The sequence below is a fragment of the Polyodon spathula genome, chromosome 1 (assembly GCF_017654505.1).
Source record: "Polyodon spathula isolate WHYD16114869_AA chromosome 1, ASM1765450v1, whole genome shotgun sequence".
NCBI lineage: Eukaryota > Metazoa > Chordata > Actinopteri > Acipenseriformes > Polyodontidae > Polyodon > Polyodon spathula.
This window is the reverse complement of record NC_054534.1, coordinates 37,136,824-37,152,841: the sequence shown is the minus strand read 5'-3', so window position 1 is coordinate 37,152,841 and position 16,018 is coordinate 37,136,824. Positions and strand designations below refer to the sequence as shown.

Below are 16,018 nucleotides of genomic sequence, written 5' to 3'. Positions count from 1 at the left end.
TTCGCGCTGTCTGGGCTGAACTGAAAACACATGCTGTGCTTGCTTTGTTGCTTTCATTCACTGCTGTTATTCACAGAAGCTTGAAAATCTTGGACACTGTTGGATTACTGGAGTGAGGAACCGAGGACTGGCCATTAATCTGTGAAAGGGAGCTAAGAAGCGGTGAGAGGAAACCCACCGCAGTACCACAACGAAACCCAGTGCTTCCTTTGTTGTTATTTTGTAACCGTGACATTTTTGTTTACTCTTTTTATTTCAAACCTGAGTTTACCATTGCTGGTATTCCAGGTGGTTTTCTTGTTTATTTTTTGCAATACTGGACTGTTCTATTTTTATTGTTTTTGTAAAATAAAACCCTGCCCTGATACCATTGATGGTACAGGGCTCTAAGGACTAATCTCCATTTCCGGCTCCTGTGTGCTGTCATTTCTGGTCCTTCCCAAAAGCTCCACCCACTACCCTCCCACAGGTGGTGTCAGAAGTGGGATGAGCATGGACCGGCACACCCTGCAAGCCGTTCTGGAGGATCAGGAGAGACACCGTGATGGTATAGAGCGGCGTCGGGAAGAACGGGATGCTCAGAGGGATGCTGAGCGTACAGCCCACATGACTGCGATGGCTGACAAGATGGCGGCCATGTGTCTGGCCATTCAGAACCTGGTAGTGGCCCAAGCCCAAGCTCAGGTCCCGGTCGCAGCAGCTGGACCAGTGCTGCCAGTGCCCAAAATCCGTCTGCAAAAGATGACCCCAGAAGATGACCCGGAGGCCTTCCTGACCACATTTGAGCGGATGGCTACAGTGTCAGGGTGGCCAGCCGGATGTTGGGCAGCCCAACTAGCCCCCTGTCTAACTGGTGAAGCGCAGGCAGCATACCAGGCTCTGAGCAACGTGGCGGCGGAAGATTACTCCCAGGTGAAGACAGCTATCCTCCGGCGCCTTAATATCACCCCGGAGACGCATTGCCGGCGTTTCCGGAGTTACAAGCGGCTGGAGGGAACCCGGCCTCGCATCATGGCCCAGCAACTCTGGGACCATCTGACCCGCTGGCTGCGTCCCACTGAACGGACCACCCAACAAATCATGGAGTCTGTGGCGGTCGACCAGTTCCTGGAGGTGTTGGAACCAGAGACTCGAGCCTGGGTCGCTCGCCACAGTCCCGAGACGATGGACACGGCCGTCGAGCTGGCGGAGGCCTTCGAGGACGCACTGCTTCGGGTGGACCCCAGTCCAGCTCCAGTGAGGCATCGGCCTTCGCCAGCGCACCCAAAGACTGCAACGAGGCCTTCAGTTTTCCCTGTCCCTTTGAGCGCCTCTCCTCCAAAGTGGAGACAGAGGTTAGCTCCCAGCTGGGCTAGAGAGAATCCTTGGACCTCCCCTAGTGGACCAAGGGACAAACAGCCGTCTCCCACAGCGCCGCCTTCCCCTACCTGCTTCCGGTGCCACGAGGTGGGGCACATCGCGAGATTCTGTCCCATCGCGATGGAGTGTGACGTGGCCTTGCGATGTCCGGCTGCAGAGGGTGGTGAGTACAGGGGAAGGGGTCGGGAGGGGCCTTGCATTATTAATGTAGATGTTGGTAATATGAGTACCCACGCATTAGTGGACTCAGGGTGTAGTCACACTATAATTCGGTCTGCTCTCTTGGAGGGTACGCCTTGGCGGCCACAGGGGTCTGTGACCATCTCGTGTATTCATGGAGAAACCAAGGCATATCCTACCACTAAAGTTAGAATGACTGTGGAAAGTCGGACGTGCCATGTAGTCGTGGCCGTCGCTAAAAAGGTGCCATACCCAGTGATTTTGGGTCGAGATTGGCCTTACTATTCAGAAGTTAAGGTCAATGCGGCTCGGCCACCCATTGTAGAAGGGGTGGTCGCAACGGGGGATCCAATTGGCCGGATCTTTCCCTTGCAGGCCGACATATTTACTTCCAGGTTCCGGCCCCGTAAAACTAAAAGAGAGCGGAGGGCTGAGAAACTTGAGGGGGCATTAATGAGACAAGGCTGGGGATTGGTGGGGGAATCTGCTTTGCCTGTCAAACGAACACAGAAGGGTGTGGGTGTCCAGTGTGACCAGCGGGAGCGGGTTACTGAGATCCCTAGAGCAGAAGCTACTGAGGCCCCGCTCGGCATACCGCAATTCTGGGACCGGGGTGTGGACCTGGAGTGGGAGCAAAGTAACGACCCCACTCTGGTGCACATCCGGGGGCAGGTTCGGTCTGTCGAGGGGAAGGAAGTTGAAGGCTGCGGGCCGCTCACATTTCCTCACTTCATCGTGATGGGGCATTTGCTGTATAGGGTATCCCAAGCCCCGGGCACAGGACAGCCTGTAACCCAGTTATTGGTTCCGGGGTCTTTCCGCCGGGAGGTCATGAGGTTGGCACATGATATTCCCTTTTCTGGCCACCTGGGGCGGGAAAAGACCTTGGAACGAATACTGGCCCGGTTTTATTGGATGGGACTCCACATGGATGTGAGGAAATATGTAGCGGAGTGTCCCGATTGTCAGAGAGTAGCGCCGGGACGGGTTCGCCCGGCCCCGCTGGTCCCACTGCCCCTGGTTTGTACTCCCTTCGATCGCATAGCAATGGACATAGTGGGCCCAGTGCAGCCCGCCGACTCTGGATATACGCACATTTTAGTAATGGTGGATTATGCTACTCGATATCCAGAGGCGGTGCCACTGCGCTCCACTAGTGCTGTCGCCATTGCTAAAGAACTAGTTAAGATTATTGCTAGAGTAGGGGTGCCCAAAGAGATTCTGACAGATCAAGGAACTAACTTCATGTCCGATACCCTCAAAGAAGTTTACAAAATTTTGAAAATCCATCCCATCAGGACCTCTGTGTACCATCCACAGACAGATGGCCTGGTGGAAAGGTTTAATCAGACCCTGAAGCAGATGCTGAGGCGATTTGTGAACCAGGAACAAAAACATTGGGCAAAACTCCTTCCCTTCCTGATGTTCGCAGTGAGAGAGGTGCCACAGAGCTCAACTGGGTTCTCCCCGTTTGAGCTGCTGTATGGGAGACAACCCCGAGGCATTCTCGATCTCGTGCGAGAAGGGTGGGAGGACCAAACCTCTACGTCTAAAAATGTAGTCAAATATGTACTACTGCTACAGAGATCGCTTAGAATTAGTTGGTCGTTTGGCTCAAGAGAACCTGCGCAATGCTCAGCATCAGCAGCAGCAGCAGTACAATCAAAAAGCACGAATTCGGACTTTTCGAACTGGGGATAAGGTACTGCTGCTTCTTCCCACAGCTGAGTCTAAGTTGTTTGCCAAGTGGCAAGGGCCTTATGAGGTGGTTCGAGCTATAGGGAGAGTCAATTATGAAATCAGGCAGCCGGACCATCGAAAACCACTTCAAATTTATCATGTAAATTTGTTAAAACCTTGGAGAGACAGAGAGGCCCTGTTTATTGCTAATGATATCCCCGAGGAGGATTTTGGTCCTGAGGTGGGGCCACTTGGTCAAACAACTAAGATTTCAATGGGGAAACAGTTACTTCCCTGTCAGAAACAGGAGCTGGGCCAACTAATTGAGGAATTCAGTGATGTTTTTTCTGAGTTGCCCGGTAGAACTGACATTATTGAACATGCCATTATTACTCCGCCAGGTGTTCGAGTGCGTCAGAGGCCTTACCGGATCCCGGAAAGTCGGCGGGGTGTAATGCGCCGGGAAGTGGCCAGTATGCTCGAGCTGGGAGTAGTGCAACCTTCCCAGAGCGAGTGGTGTAGTCCTGTGGTAATGGTACCTAAGAAGGATGGCTCCACTCGTTTCTGTGTGGACTTTAGAAAGGTGAACGCTATCTCCAAGTTCGATGCGTACCCCATGCCCCGAGTGGATGAGCTCCTTGACAGACTGGGTAAGGCGAGGTTCTTGTCCACTCTGGACCTGACGAAGGGATATTGGCAGATCCCATTAACACCCAGCTCCAAGGAGAAAACCGCATTTGCTACCCCGGATGGCTTGTTTCATTTCAAGACCATGCCCTTTGGGTTGCATGGGGCCCCGGCTACCTTCCAGAGACTGATGGACAAGGTGTTATGTCCCCATCATCAGTATGCTGCAGCGTATATTGATGACGTGGTTATTTTTAGCTCTACCTGGAAGGAGCACCTTGATAGATTGGCGGCTGTCCTGCAGTCTCTGAGGGAGGCGGGGCTAACAGTCAACCTAGGTAAATGCGCGTTTGGCAAACAAGAGACCCAATATCTTGGATTTAGCATGGGTAATGGTCGGGTAAAACCAGTGGCTTCCAAGGTCCAGGCCTTGGTGGACACTCTGGTTCCACGAACCAAGGCTCAAGTGAGGTCACTTTTGGGGCTGGCAGGCTATTATCGCCGTTTTATCCCCGAGTTTTCCACCATTGTTAGCCCCTTGATTGACCTAACTAAGAAGAGCGCCCCAAACACTGTAAAATGGTCAGATGAGTGTCAGGAAGCATTTGACATGATAAAGCGGATACTTTGCCAAGCCCCTGCACTAGTGTCACCAGATTTCGACAGGGAATTCATCCTCCAGACAGATGCCTCGGATGTCGGTCTGGGGGCAGTCTTGTCCCAGGAGATCGATGGGGTAGAGCACCCCGTGCTATACATTAGCAGGAAAATGGCTCAGAGGGAGCGCAACTACTCAGTTATTGAGAAGGAGTGCCTGGCCATTAAATGGGCCATGAACTCTCTTCGATATTATCTCCTGGGGCGGTCCTTCACTCTTGTCACAGATCACGCTCCTCTTAAGTGGCTAAACACGATGAGGGACACGAACGCCCGGATTACTCGGTGGAGTCTGGCGCTGCAACCCTTTAACTTCACTGTTAAACATCGTTCGGGTAAGGAGCATCAAAATGCTGATTTTTTTTCAAGGGAGGGTGGTGATTTAGGGGAGTTAGGGTTGGCCGAGTGTGCCTATGGCTCCACTCTGAGGGGGGGGATGTGTGACAGGACTGGAAGGAGTCCCTGTCGTAATTTGCCCTCCCGACCACCGGCAGCGCTGTGTAGGGTTGACCGTGATTGGATCAGGAGGCTGAACTCTGACCATGCAGGAAGTTCCGGGTCAGGCAGCCATCTTGGCCCAAGGTAGAACCATGCGGCCGTCGGGTCCCATCATTGCAATCAGCTGTGCTGTTCTCGTTGATTGGCTGACGTGGGGCAGCGTGCTGATTGCAGGGGTGGGACTTGGCAGTATTTAAGCAGTATGGTTTTGCCATTCGCGCTGTCTGGGCTGAACTGAAAACACATGCTGTGCTTGCTTTGTTGCTTTCATTCACTGCTGTTATTCACAGAAGCTTGAAAATCTTGGACACTGTTGGATTACTGGAGTGAGGAACCGAGGACTGGCCATTAATCTGTGAAAGGGAGCTAAGAAGCGGTGAGAGGAAACCCACCGCAGTACCACAACGAAACCCAGTGCTTCCTTTGTTGTTATTTTGTAACCGTGACATTTTTGTTTACTCTTTTTATTTCAAACCTGAGTTTACCATTGCTGGTATTCCAGGTGGTTTTCTTGTTTATTTTTTGCAATACTGGACTGTTCTATTTTTATTGTTTTTGTAAAATAAAACCCTGCCCTGATACCATTGATGGTACAGGGCTCTAAGGACTAATCTCCATTTCCGGCTCCTGTGTGCTGTCATTTCTGGTCCTTCCCAAAAGCTCCACCCACTACCCTCCCACACATGGTCACCAGTCCTGGGTGCGTGCAGTAGTGCTTGTGGTGGGCAATACAGGTTTATATTTGTGACAATGGTGAAGTGCTGTCCGATTTAGTGCTGGCCCTTGGTGATGTGTTAGCCATTAGTAATGCACAAGACAGGACAATTACAAGACAAACAAACAAAACACTCACAGTACTTTTTACATGCAACGGGGTCTTTCGAGCAAAGACAACATTCTCCACCGGCCCGGGGTTGTGGCAGTTTTCGATCATGCCCTTTTTGCTGTGCAATATTCCTGCTACATTTGAGAGGCTAATGAAATGTGTCCTGGAGAAGATCACCAAGATGGCATGTCTGGTGTACCTCAATAACCTGCTAAGACCTTCAAAGCGTTCCTTCAGCATTTGCAGAAGGTTCTGGAAATGATCCGGAAGGCTCAGTTGAAGCTTCATCTAGGCAAGTGGTGTGTTTTCCAACTGTTCATGTAGTCAAGTGAAGCAGGAACAGCCACTGACTGGAACAAGCTAGAGGCAGTGCAAAAGTGGCCTTATATTACTGGTGATTTGTTTGGTGTATAAAGGGTCTGCACAGCAGTGTTGTTGATCCTAATTGATTGCCTAATTGACTAATTTGTTCACTAGTTCACAATTGCCTTAATTGTTATCTTATTTAAACCAGCTGGGTTCAATCACTCCAGAGAGAAATTTCATAGTGTGGTTTGGTGTGGTTATTCAGCTATCGGCTCAGTGGATTTGACCCAAGTGATTTCTTCCCTGTTTGGATCAAGAGTGTGGTCCATGTGAGTATTGTGCATATGTGACAAAGTGACAGACAACAGTAATCCAGGTGCAATGTTATTTATTTTTATAATCCAAAATCTGATGACAAAACAGCAGTAAACAATAACAATGAGAAAGAGGCAATATAGCTGCATGTTTTAATCCATGGTATGGTCCCAAAATAATAGCCCTGATCTTATACACCCAAACGTAACACAAAACACAAGTCCACAGTGAGTGCTAAAGTGCTTGTGGTATAAATACAGTTATTTGTGAAACAAAGTGCAGTGTAATCTAGGTTTGTGCTGGCCTCTGGTGACAGTTTAAGCATAACAAGTAAAAGATCACTTCGCTATGCTCCCTTTTGTACCATCAATCATGACACCTTGGTTAACTAGTGCAAACGCTCATCCAATCAGTGGCTGCCACGTTGTTTCCCTTCCAGGTCAATGATTTAGTGTATCATAGATCCGCCCCCTTTCCATATGACCGACTTCCTTCTAACCCTGGGAATTAATTTTCTGGCCATCCAGACCAGGGCACTCTGTTCCCTTTACACAGCGCCCTCACAGGTAGGGAGAGAGATTTATCACCAAGAATCATTCTTTCTCTGTCACAGCATACTTGACACTTTTTGGCTATTAAATATCTCTGCAGTAGTGAACTTTGGGTGGATTTGTGGACTTAATAAATTAACCCCTTGTTCAATACTTGATCTTGCTAGTTGCCTGATATTAATTAGGCAGTGTGGTCCAGTGGTTAAAGAAAAGGGTTTGTAACCATGAGGCCCCTGGTTCAAATCCTGGCTAACTCATTGTGTGACCTTGAGCCAGTCACTTAAACTCCTTGTGTTCTGCCTTTTGGGTGCCACCTTTTGCAGATATAACAGCCGAACACACTCGTGACATTCTTTCTACAATGGAAATCAAATATTGTTCGGAAAGTTCTTCCAAACGTGTTGCACTTGTAGGTTGCTTTGCTTTCACCTTTCTGGCCAGTTCATCCCAAACCAACTCGATGGGGTTTAAGTCTAGAGACTGTGCTGGCCATTCCATGATTTGAAACCTACCGTCTTGTTCTTTTCTTCTAAGGTAATTCTCACATAGCCTGGAGGTATGTTTTGGGTCATTATCTTTCTGTAGGATGAACCCCTGACCAACTAGGCGTATACCAGAGGGTATTGCATGGTGATGAAAAATGCTGTGGTAGCCGTTTTGGTTCAGGGTGCCACTCACTCTGTGCAAGTTGCCAACTTTGGATCCAGCAAAAGAGCCCCAGACCATCACGCCTCCTCCTCCCTGTTTGACGGTCACACACCAAGGAACCATCCTTTCGCCTACTTGACAGCATACAAAAACCCTGCATGATGAACCGAAGATTTCAAATTTTGATTAATTGGTACATAAGCCCTTCTTCCAGTCTTCAGTAGTCCACTGGCGGTGCTTCGTGGCCCAGGCAAGCCTCTTTTTCTTATTTTGCCATCTTAGCAATGTCTTTCTTACTGCCACTCGACCTGTCAAACCTACAGCTAGAAGTCTTCTCTTCACAGTTGAAAATGAGACTTGCTTACTTTGACCAGTGTTAAGCTGAGCTTCAAGCAGTTGTCCTGTGAGCAAGCTGTTGACTCTTAGAAACTTGTCTTCTAATTCTGTTGTGACTTTGGGTCTGGCAGACCTCTTCCTGTCAGAGTTTCCTCCAGTTTCCAAGTGCAGTTTCCAGTAGTGTGTGTGTGTATATATATATATATATATATATATATATATATATATATATATATATATATATATATATATATAAAAACTGAAAGATCATAATTGGATAAGTCTCCAACCCCCTGAGTTAATATGTGGTGGAAGCATCTTTGGCAGCAATTATAGCTGTGAGTCTGTTGGGATAGGTCTCTACCATCTTTGCACACCTAGATTTGACAATATTTGACCATTCTTCTTTACAAAACTGTTCAAGCTCTGTCAAGTTCCTTAGTCACACCACTAAATTGGATTTAGGTCGGGGCTCTGACTGAGCCACTCGAGGACATTTACCTTTTTGTTCCTTAGTCACCCCAGTGTAGCTTTGGCTGTGTGCTTTGGGTCGTTGTCATGCTGAATGGTGAACTTCTGTTCAAGTTTCAGCTTTCTTGAAGAGGGCAGCAGGTTTTTCTCAAGGACTTCTCTGTACTTTGCTCCATTCATTTTCCCTTCTATCCTGACAAGTGCCCCAGTCCCTGCTGATGAGAAACATCCCCATAACATGATGCTGCCAACACCTTGCTTCACAGTAGGGATGGTGTTCTTTGGGTGATGTGCTGTGTTTGGTTTGCGCCAACCATAATGCTTTGCATTTAGGCCAAAAAGTTCTATTTTAGTTTTGTCAGACCACAAAACTTTTTGCCACATGGCTACAGACTCTCCTGAGTGTTTTTTTGCATACTTCAAACAAGATTCAAGGTTGGCTTTCTTGAGTAATGGCTTCCTTCTTGCCACCCTACCATACAGGCCAGATTTGTGGAGTGCTTGGGATATTATTGTCACATACACACTTTGGCCAGTCTTGGCCATAAAAGCCTGTAGCTTTTGCAAAGTTGCCATTGGCCTCTTTGTAGCCTCTTTGATCAGTCTCCTTCTTGCTCGGTCATCCAGTTTGGAGGGATGGCCTAATCTAGGCAGGGTCTGGTGATGCCATACACCTTCCACTTTCTTAATAATTGTCTTGACCGTCTCCAAGGGATATTCAAGGCCTCCCATCCCTGATCTGTTGCCTTTCAACAACTTTGTCCCAGAGTTCTTTTGAAAGAGCCTTGGTGCTCATGGTTGAGTCTTTGCTTTGAAATGCACTACCCAGCAGAGGGAACCTACAGGAACTGCTGAATTTATCCTGAAATCATCTGAATCACTACAATTTAACACAGGTGGAAGCCACTTAACTTGGGTGTGATTTTGAAGGCTTGGTTACACCTGATGCCAAGGGGGGTACACTTATCCAACCAAGCTATTTCAGTTTTGATTTTTAATTAATTTTCACATGCAAAATATTTTTTTTGTGAAACAAACAAGAAATAAGACAAAAAAACAGAAAACTATTGACCCCCCTTGGCATTTTTCTTATTTTGTTGCCTTACAACCTGGAATTAAAATTGATTTTTTGGGGGTTTGTATCATTTGATTTACACAACATGCCTACCACCCCCCCCCCCCCCCCCCCCCCCCCCCCCCCCCCCCCCCCAAAGTCAATACTTTGTAGAGCCACCTTTTGCAGCAATTACAGCTGCAAGTCTCTTGGGGTATGTATCTATAAGCTTGGCACATCTAGCCACTGGGATTTTTGCCCATTCTTCAAGGCAAAACTGCTCCAGCTCCTTCAAGTTGGATGGGTTCCGCTGGTGTACAGCAATCTTTAAGTCATACCACAGATTCTCAATTGGATTGAGGTCTGGGCTTTGACTAGGCCATTCCAAGACATTTAAATGTTTCCCCTTAAACCACTTGAGTGTTGCTTTAGCAGTATGCTTAGGGTCATTGTCCTGCTGGAAGGTGAACCTCCATCCCAGTCTCAAATCTCTGGAAGACTGAAACAGGTTTCCCTCAAGAATTTCCCTGTATTTAGCGCCATCCATCATTCTTTCAATTCTGACCAGTTTCCCAGTCCCTGCCGATGAAAAACATCCTACAGCATGATGCTGCCACCACCATGCTTCACTGTGGGGATGGTGTTCTCGGGGTGATGAGAGGTGTTGGGTGTGCACCAGACATAGCGTTTTCCTTGATGGCCAAAAAGCTCAATTTTAGTCTCATCTGACCAGAGTACCTTCTTCCATATGTTTGGGGAGTCTCCCACATGCCTTTTGGCGAACACCAAACGTGTTTGCTTATTTTTTTTCTTTAAGCAATGGCTTTTTTTCTGGCCACTCTTCCGTAAAGCCCAGCTCTGTGGAGTGTACGGCTTAAAGTGGTCCTATGGACAGATACTCCAATCTCTGCTGTGGAGCTTTGCAGCTCCTTCAGGGTTATCTTTGGTCTCTTTGTTGCCTCTCTGATTAATGCCCTCCTTGCCTGGCCCGTGAGTTTTGGTGGGCGGCCCTCTCTTGCCAGGTTTGTTGTGGTGCCATATTCTTTCCATTTTTTAATAATGGCTTTAATGGTGCTCCGTGGGATGTTCAAAGTTTCAGATATTTTTTTATAACCCAACCCTGATCTGTACTTCTCCACAACTTTGTCCCTGACCTGTTTGGAGAGCTCCTTGGTCTTCATGGTGCCGCTTGCTTGGTGGTGCCCCTTGCTTAGTGGTGTTACAGACTCTGGGGCCTTTCAGAACAGGTGTATATATACTAAGATCATGTGACAGATCATGTGACACTTAGATTGCACACAGGTGGAATTTATTTAACTAATTATGTGACTTCTGAAGGTAATTGGTTGCACCAGATCTTATTTAGAGGCTTAATAGCAAAGGGGGTGAATACATATGCATGCACCACTTTTCCGTTATTTATTTTTTAGAATTCTTTTAAACAAGTTATTTTTTTCATTTCACTTCACCAATTTGTGTATGTCCATTACATGAAATCCAAACAAAAATCCGTTTTAATTCCAGGTTGTAAGACAACAAAATAGGAAAAATGCCAAGGGGTGTCAATACTTTCGCAAGCTGCTGTATATTATATATATGCATGGTATATACGGTATATATAAGAGAAAATGTTGGAGCAACAAATTCAACCCTATCCACAATTTTAAATGTAGATGCAATTGTAGATAAAAAATGAAATTGTATATATTTTTTCCTGTACAATGACTAATCAAGCTCTGATTTAATTAGTTATATAAATGTTATATAATTATCAGGGAACCCATTTCCTTACTCTGAAAAATAATTGATACAGGATTCAAAAAGCACTGCTTCAGACTACAAATATTGACCATGCAAGTCACCCAAACACAAAATGGTGTTATTTTTGATTTTTTTTTTTTTTTTTATGTTTTAGTATTAAATGTATTTTAATGTATTGCAAATGTCACACTATAGTTCGGGTGAGAATCAATTTTTTGGTTAAAATTTTTTTCTTAACAGTTTTACTAATTTCCCACTTTACAAGAAGAATATGATCAAAGGATGTAAACTGTAGTGATTATGTATGAAGACTTCTGCAAATTAAACCAACACAACAACATATAAATCAATCAAACTTTATTTTAATATTTATTTATGAAAAAAGATGGCCAAGGATTTGTTTTTAATGCTTTTATATTGGCTTTTATTGAAAATTATGAATTGCTATAACTAATTAGACTATAAATTGGGACTTGAACAAACTAGTTAGCACTTGATACAAGTCACATGGTCTAAGCCATTGTCTTAATAAAGTAAAATTATTTTAATATGTGGGCTTTACTGTGATGATGTAACAGCTATATGTATGCCACAGGAACATAACTGAATAAGCAATGCATTCAGTTATCATGTTCTTTAAGTAATTAACACTCACTCCAGCCTGTTCAAGTATAGCATTCTAAAAAACCACATGCACAAAGGAAGGTTTTCAATATAGATTAGTCATTGTAATAGATCACAACACATCTGAGGAAATAATGTACTATTATTATGCATATAAAAAGTGTCTGAGGTTAAATAAGGAGCTGCTGTAATAAATCCTAGTTTAAAAAATGTAATAAAATCTTGTGTCACAATTATTGGAAGGCAATGTAAAACAGAACTAGAGATTAATATGTCTGTGTGTGACAATACCTGGCTGCCCCATCTTAGTTCTTAACTTTGACCTGAAGAGCTATCACCATCTATTGGAACAATATAGAAGCTCCTATTCTGATAGAATATTGAACTACAATCTTATTATAAAATGTTATTGTGTTATATTGGTTGTTATCCTAATGTAGCAGGGCGGTAGGACAGCCCTGCTGTTTAAATATACCGTATTGTTTATTTATTTTTAGAATGGGGTCTCCACCTCTGCCTGTGTTATTTTGTACTTGTTTATTATGATTTATTTATTGGATTTACGACGGCGAAAGCCATGGTTATTGTTTTTGTATTTATTTATTGCATTTATATGTGACGGCAAAGCACCGTGTGTTTTTTGTTATTGTTTTATTTTGAAAGTTTTGGTTAGTAAACTCGCCCTGTGCCAGGAGTAATTTAATAAACTCGTGTAGATTGTGGACCAGGGGTAATAGAATAATTTCTAGCACGTTAAACCCCTCGGCCACGGAGTATAAACCTGCAGCTGTCTGCACTCCAGGTGGGAGTTTGGGGGAGTGATGCCGGGTTTACACTGCACGATTTTTGCTGATTGCCGACGAGCTGAGGAGTCAGCAACTAATTTCTTAAAATCAGGGACAATAAGAGGTTTTCAGGGACAAAATGGCCGATAAGTGTGAGACGGTCTATGATGCCCGGTTAATAGCTTCTGCGATCTCCCAACGCTCTTACGACGTCCCGACAAATTTCTAACATCTCAGACAATTTTAGTCCCCGACACAGCAATTCGTGAAGTGTGTGAGGGGCTACGGGCTGATTTCTTGACGAATGCTGCTAGCAGCCAATAGGCCAAGTTAGCAACAATATCGACTAAGAGAAAGGTTGTGCACCTCTTTGACATAAGTGACATTTCCTATCATGATCGCTCATTGAAGATACCTGTTAAGTAAATAATTGTTATAACTTGTTAACGCCAAAGCAGATACTGTGTGTGGTAGTGTGTGCTCTCATGGCAATCAATTTCTACAGTCACTTGTATTCGATATCCCTTTCAAACCTGTACTGTATGCTTGTATTGCTAATTTATTCAAAATAGGAGGAGGGGTGCGCGTCTGTGTGTGTGAGAAATAGAAATAATGTAGATTACGTTGTTGCATATTTAAACCTATAACAAACGTGTAGTAGCCTACTATTAAAGTTAGATTCTAATGTGTTCAGAAGCGCAACACTCGCTCGTAGTACAAAATATTTATTAGTTTAAAAGTCTTCAGATTATTCATTAGAATTTGGAATTCTGATGATGATTGCTAATCTCCCACTCCAATAATAATAAATATTTTGTACTAAGAGAGAGTGTTGTACTTTTTTGGATGCACCTCGACTCGAGTTGCATTATCAGTCCGTACTGGCCACGTCTATTAAGCCAATTACACGTCCAAATGGATCTTCTCCACGTTTTCTTCTTTTATTTCTGTGCAAAACAATGCACAGACAACAGCGATTGCCTCCTCGCTTGAGTCCACGATTCCCCCGAATGATGTCTACGATTCTGCAATGAAAATAGGCGCAGTCCGAGACAAGATATCTCGTGTAGCTTGCAATCCCTGATCAACAGTGAGAAATCGTAGCTCGATCTATAAGTGTGAGTGGCGCTGACTCCCGCGATTGCAAAAACCGTGCAATGTAAACCCGGCTTGAGAGTGATAGTGAAAGTGAGAAGAGAGGGACAGGGAGATTTTTGTTTAAATCTTTTATTTTCCTCTGAGAGCAGTGTTTTCTTGTTTAAATCTTTATTTTTGTTATTTATTTAAATAAACGGCACAAGCACCATTTGCACCCTATCTGCAGTATTTGTTTTTGTTCCTGCATCTGGCCTGATGTCATCACACGCCGTCCTGTCACACCTAAGTAAAGATGATAAGAATCCAAGCATTAACATAGCACAGAAAGTACAGAACCTTTTTGCTGTATGTCTAATCTACAGTATCCTGAAGGAAACAACTCTGAGATAGCATTGTATTACTGGTTCTTCCACATTCCTGAAGCTTCTCTGATTACTTTCAGCAACTTTGTTTCAGAATATCAACAGGCAGGGGAATATCAAATGCCAATCATAGGCACCAGACTGTTCTCTAACAAAGCTGGGAAGCTTTAAATACACTTTATGAACACACTGTGAACAAGTTACTGAACTAACAGCATCATCATTAACACATGTTGGCTACTTCTAGATATTTTTAATTGTAGTACTAAGTTTTTTTTTATTTTCACTAATACATTTTATGACCTAATGGTAACTTAAATACTGAAACTTGCACAAATACACAAACCTGCACTCAAATCCTAATTATAAAATACAGAAGTATCTGTACTTTTATTATTTTAGATTTTTAAAACATTTTAAGAGCTAGATAAAAAAAAAAAAAAAAAAAAAAAGAAAGTTCACAAACCATGTTTGCTTTTGTGTATGAGATGCCTCAACTGAAGAGTACCTCCATGTAATTAAATTTTTGGTAGTATTGAGGTATTATAGACTATTGGAAATACCCATGATGCATCAAGGCTACCAGACAACACATGGAATATTGAGGAAAACATTTGTATTTATTAGCAACAAAAGTAGTTCAGCATAAAAATCACAAAAAAAACAAACAGAATCTTAAAATGTTTTTATTTATTTATTTATTTATTTTTTAACACAGCCATTTTCTAATAGCAATAGAACATCTGGTAAGGCCCTTTTCATTATGTTAAGTTACCTCGTCTTCGGCTCAGGCATTTAACAGCTTGAGACGGGCCTTATCAGACAGTAAAGCCCTCTTCTTTGGGTTCTATTGCCTACATATTTTGCTCACTGATATTCTTAAAACATTTTATTTGGCATTTATATAATTAACCACTGCATTGATTTTAGCTCCAATAGACATTTCCATTTCAACTCCTTAATTGCATGTACATAGGGGAAATCCAAGTCCTGTGATCCATATGAATAAAGCTAATTCGATACTTGCCCCAGATCAACAGAGGATCAAATCACAAGGCCAACCACAATAATAAAATTACTATTGTAATAGTCTGTAACAATTTGAGGAATGAAGATTTAAGGAACCTCATGACATTTTTTTTAAATTTATTTAATGTGATTTTTGTAATTTAATTTTAAAAAATAATGATTTTTTCAAAATGTTCTAATATTAAGTTTGTCACACATTAATATGTAACATACAAGAATTTGTAAGTTAGGTGAAGGTATTCATAAAGTGATTTAAACTCCAATTGTAGGTGGCCATTTCAATAAAATAAGTCAATGCATTTTATATTGGTACATTCAAATGTAAATACACAAGATCTTCATAAAGTACAGAGTTCCCCTTTGAGAATTGCTTGGGCCTCATTTATTTTAATAGATGACACATCATTTAATTATTTTTAATCACTGGCTTTTCCAGTTCACTGCCAATTCTACTGTATCATACAAAATTAAATATACAATGGGCAGGAAGACCAGGGTCAGTCTCTTGATCATTTCTCATTGTGAGGTGAAAATCTGCTGTATCAGTACCAGCTAATTATGTGCTGATAGCTTGAGTAACGATTTCCATTGCCTTCAACAGAACTACCTGCCTGTTGGGAAACATGGGAGAAAGGTACAAGTTAATCAAAATCAAGAGTATAGTATAGCACAGTTCAGTGGCGCACTACTTTCTTACAGATGAGGACCAGATTAAACATATATTGATATGGTGCATAATGACCTAGTATGCCCTGCCAGGGTGGATAATACATTGTATTAAATTTATCTGTAAAGTCAGTCAGGCTAAGGATTTTGAAAAGCTTTTGAAACCGAATTTGCCCTATCACTCA

General features: G+C 43.6%; 1 protein-coding gene across 1 annotated transcript in view; it reads left to right on the top strand.

Moving 5' to 3' along the window:
• The first annotated feature begins 416 nt into the window (after positions 1–416).
• LOC121319460 overlaps positions 417–16,018 on the top strand; it is a 45,766-nt gene continuing 30,164 nt past the window's right edge. The window contains exons 1-2 of the mRNA XM_041256949.1: positions 417–1,522; positions 3,621–4,993. Of these exons, the coding sequence (XP_041112883.1) occupies positions 487–1,522; positions 3,621–4,993 (2,409 nt within the window). The 5' untranslated portion in view covers positions 417–486. The remainder of the gene's footprint in view (positions 1,523–3,620; positions 4,994–16,018) is intronic.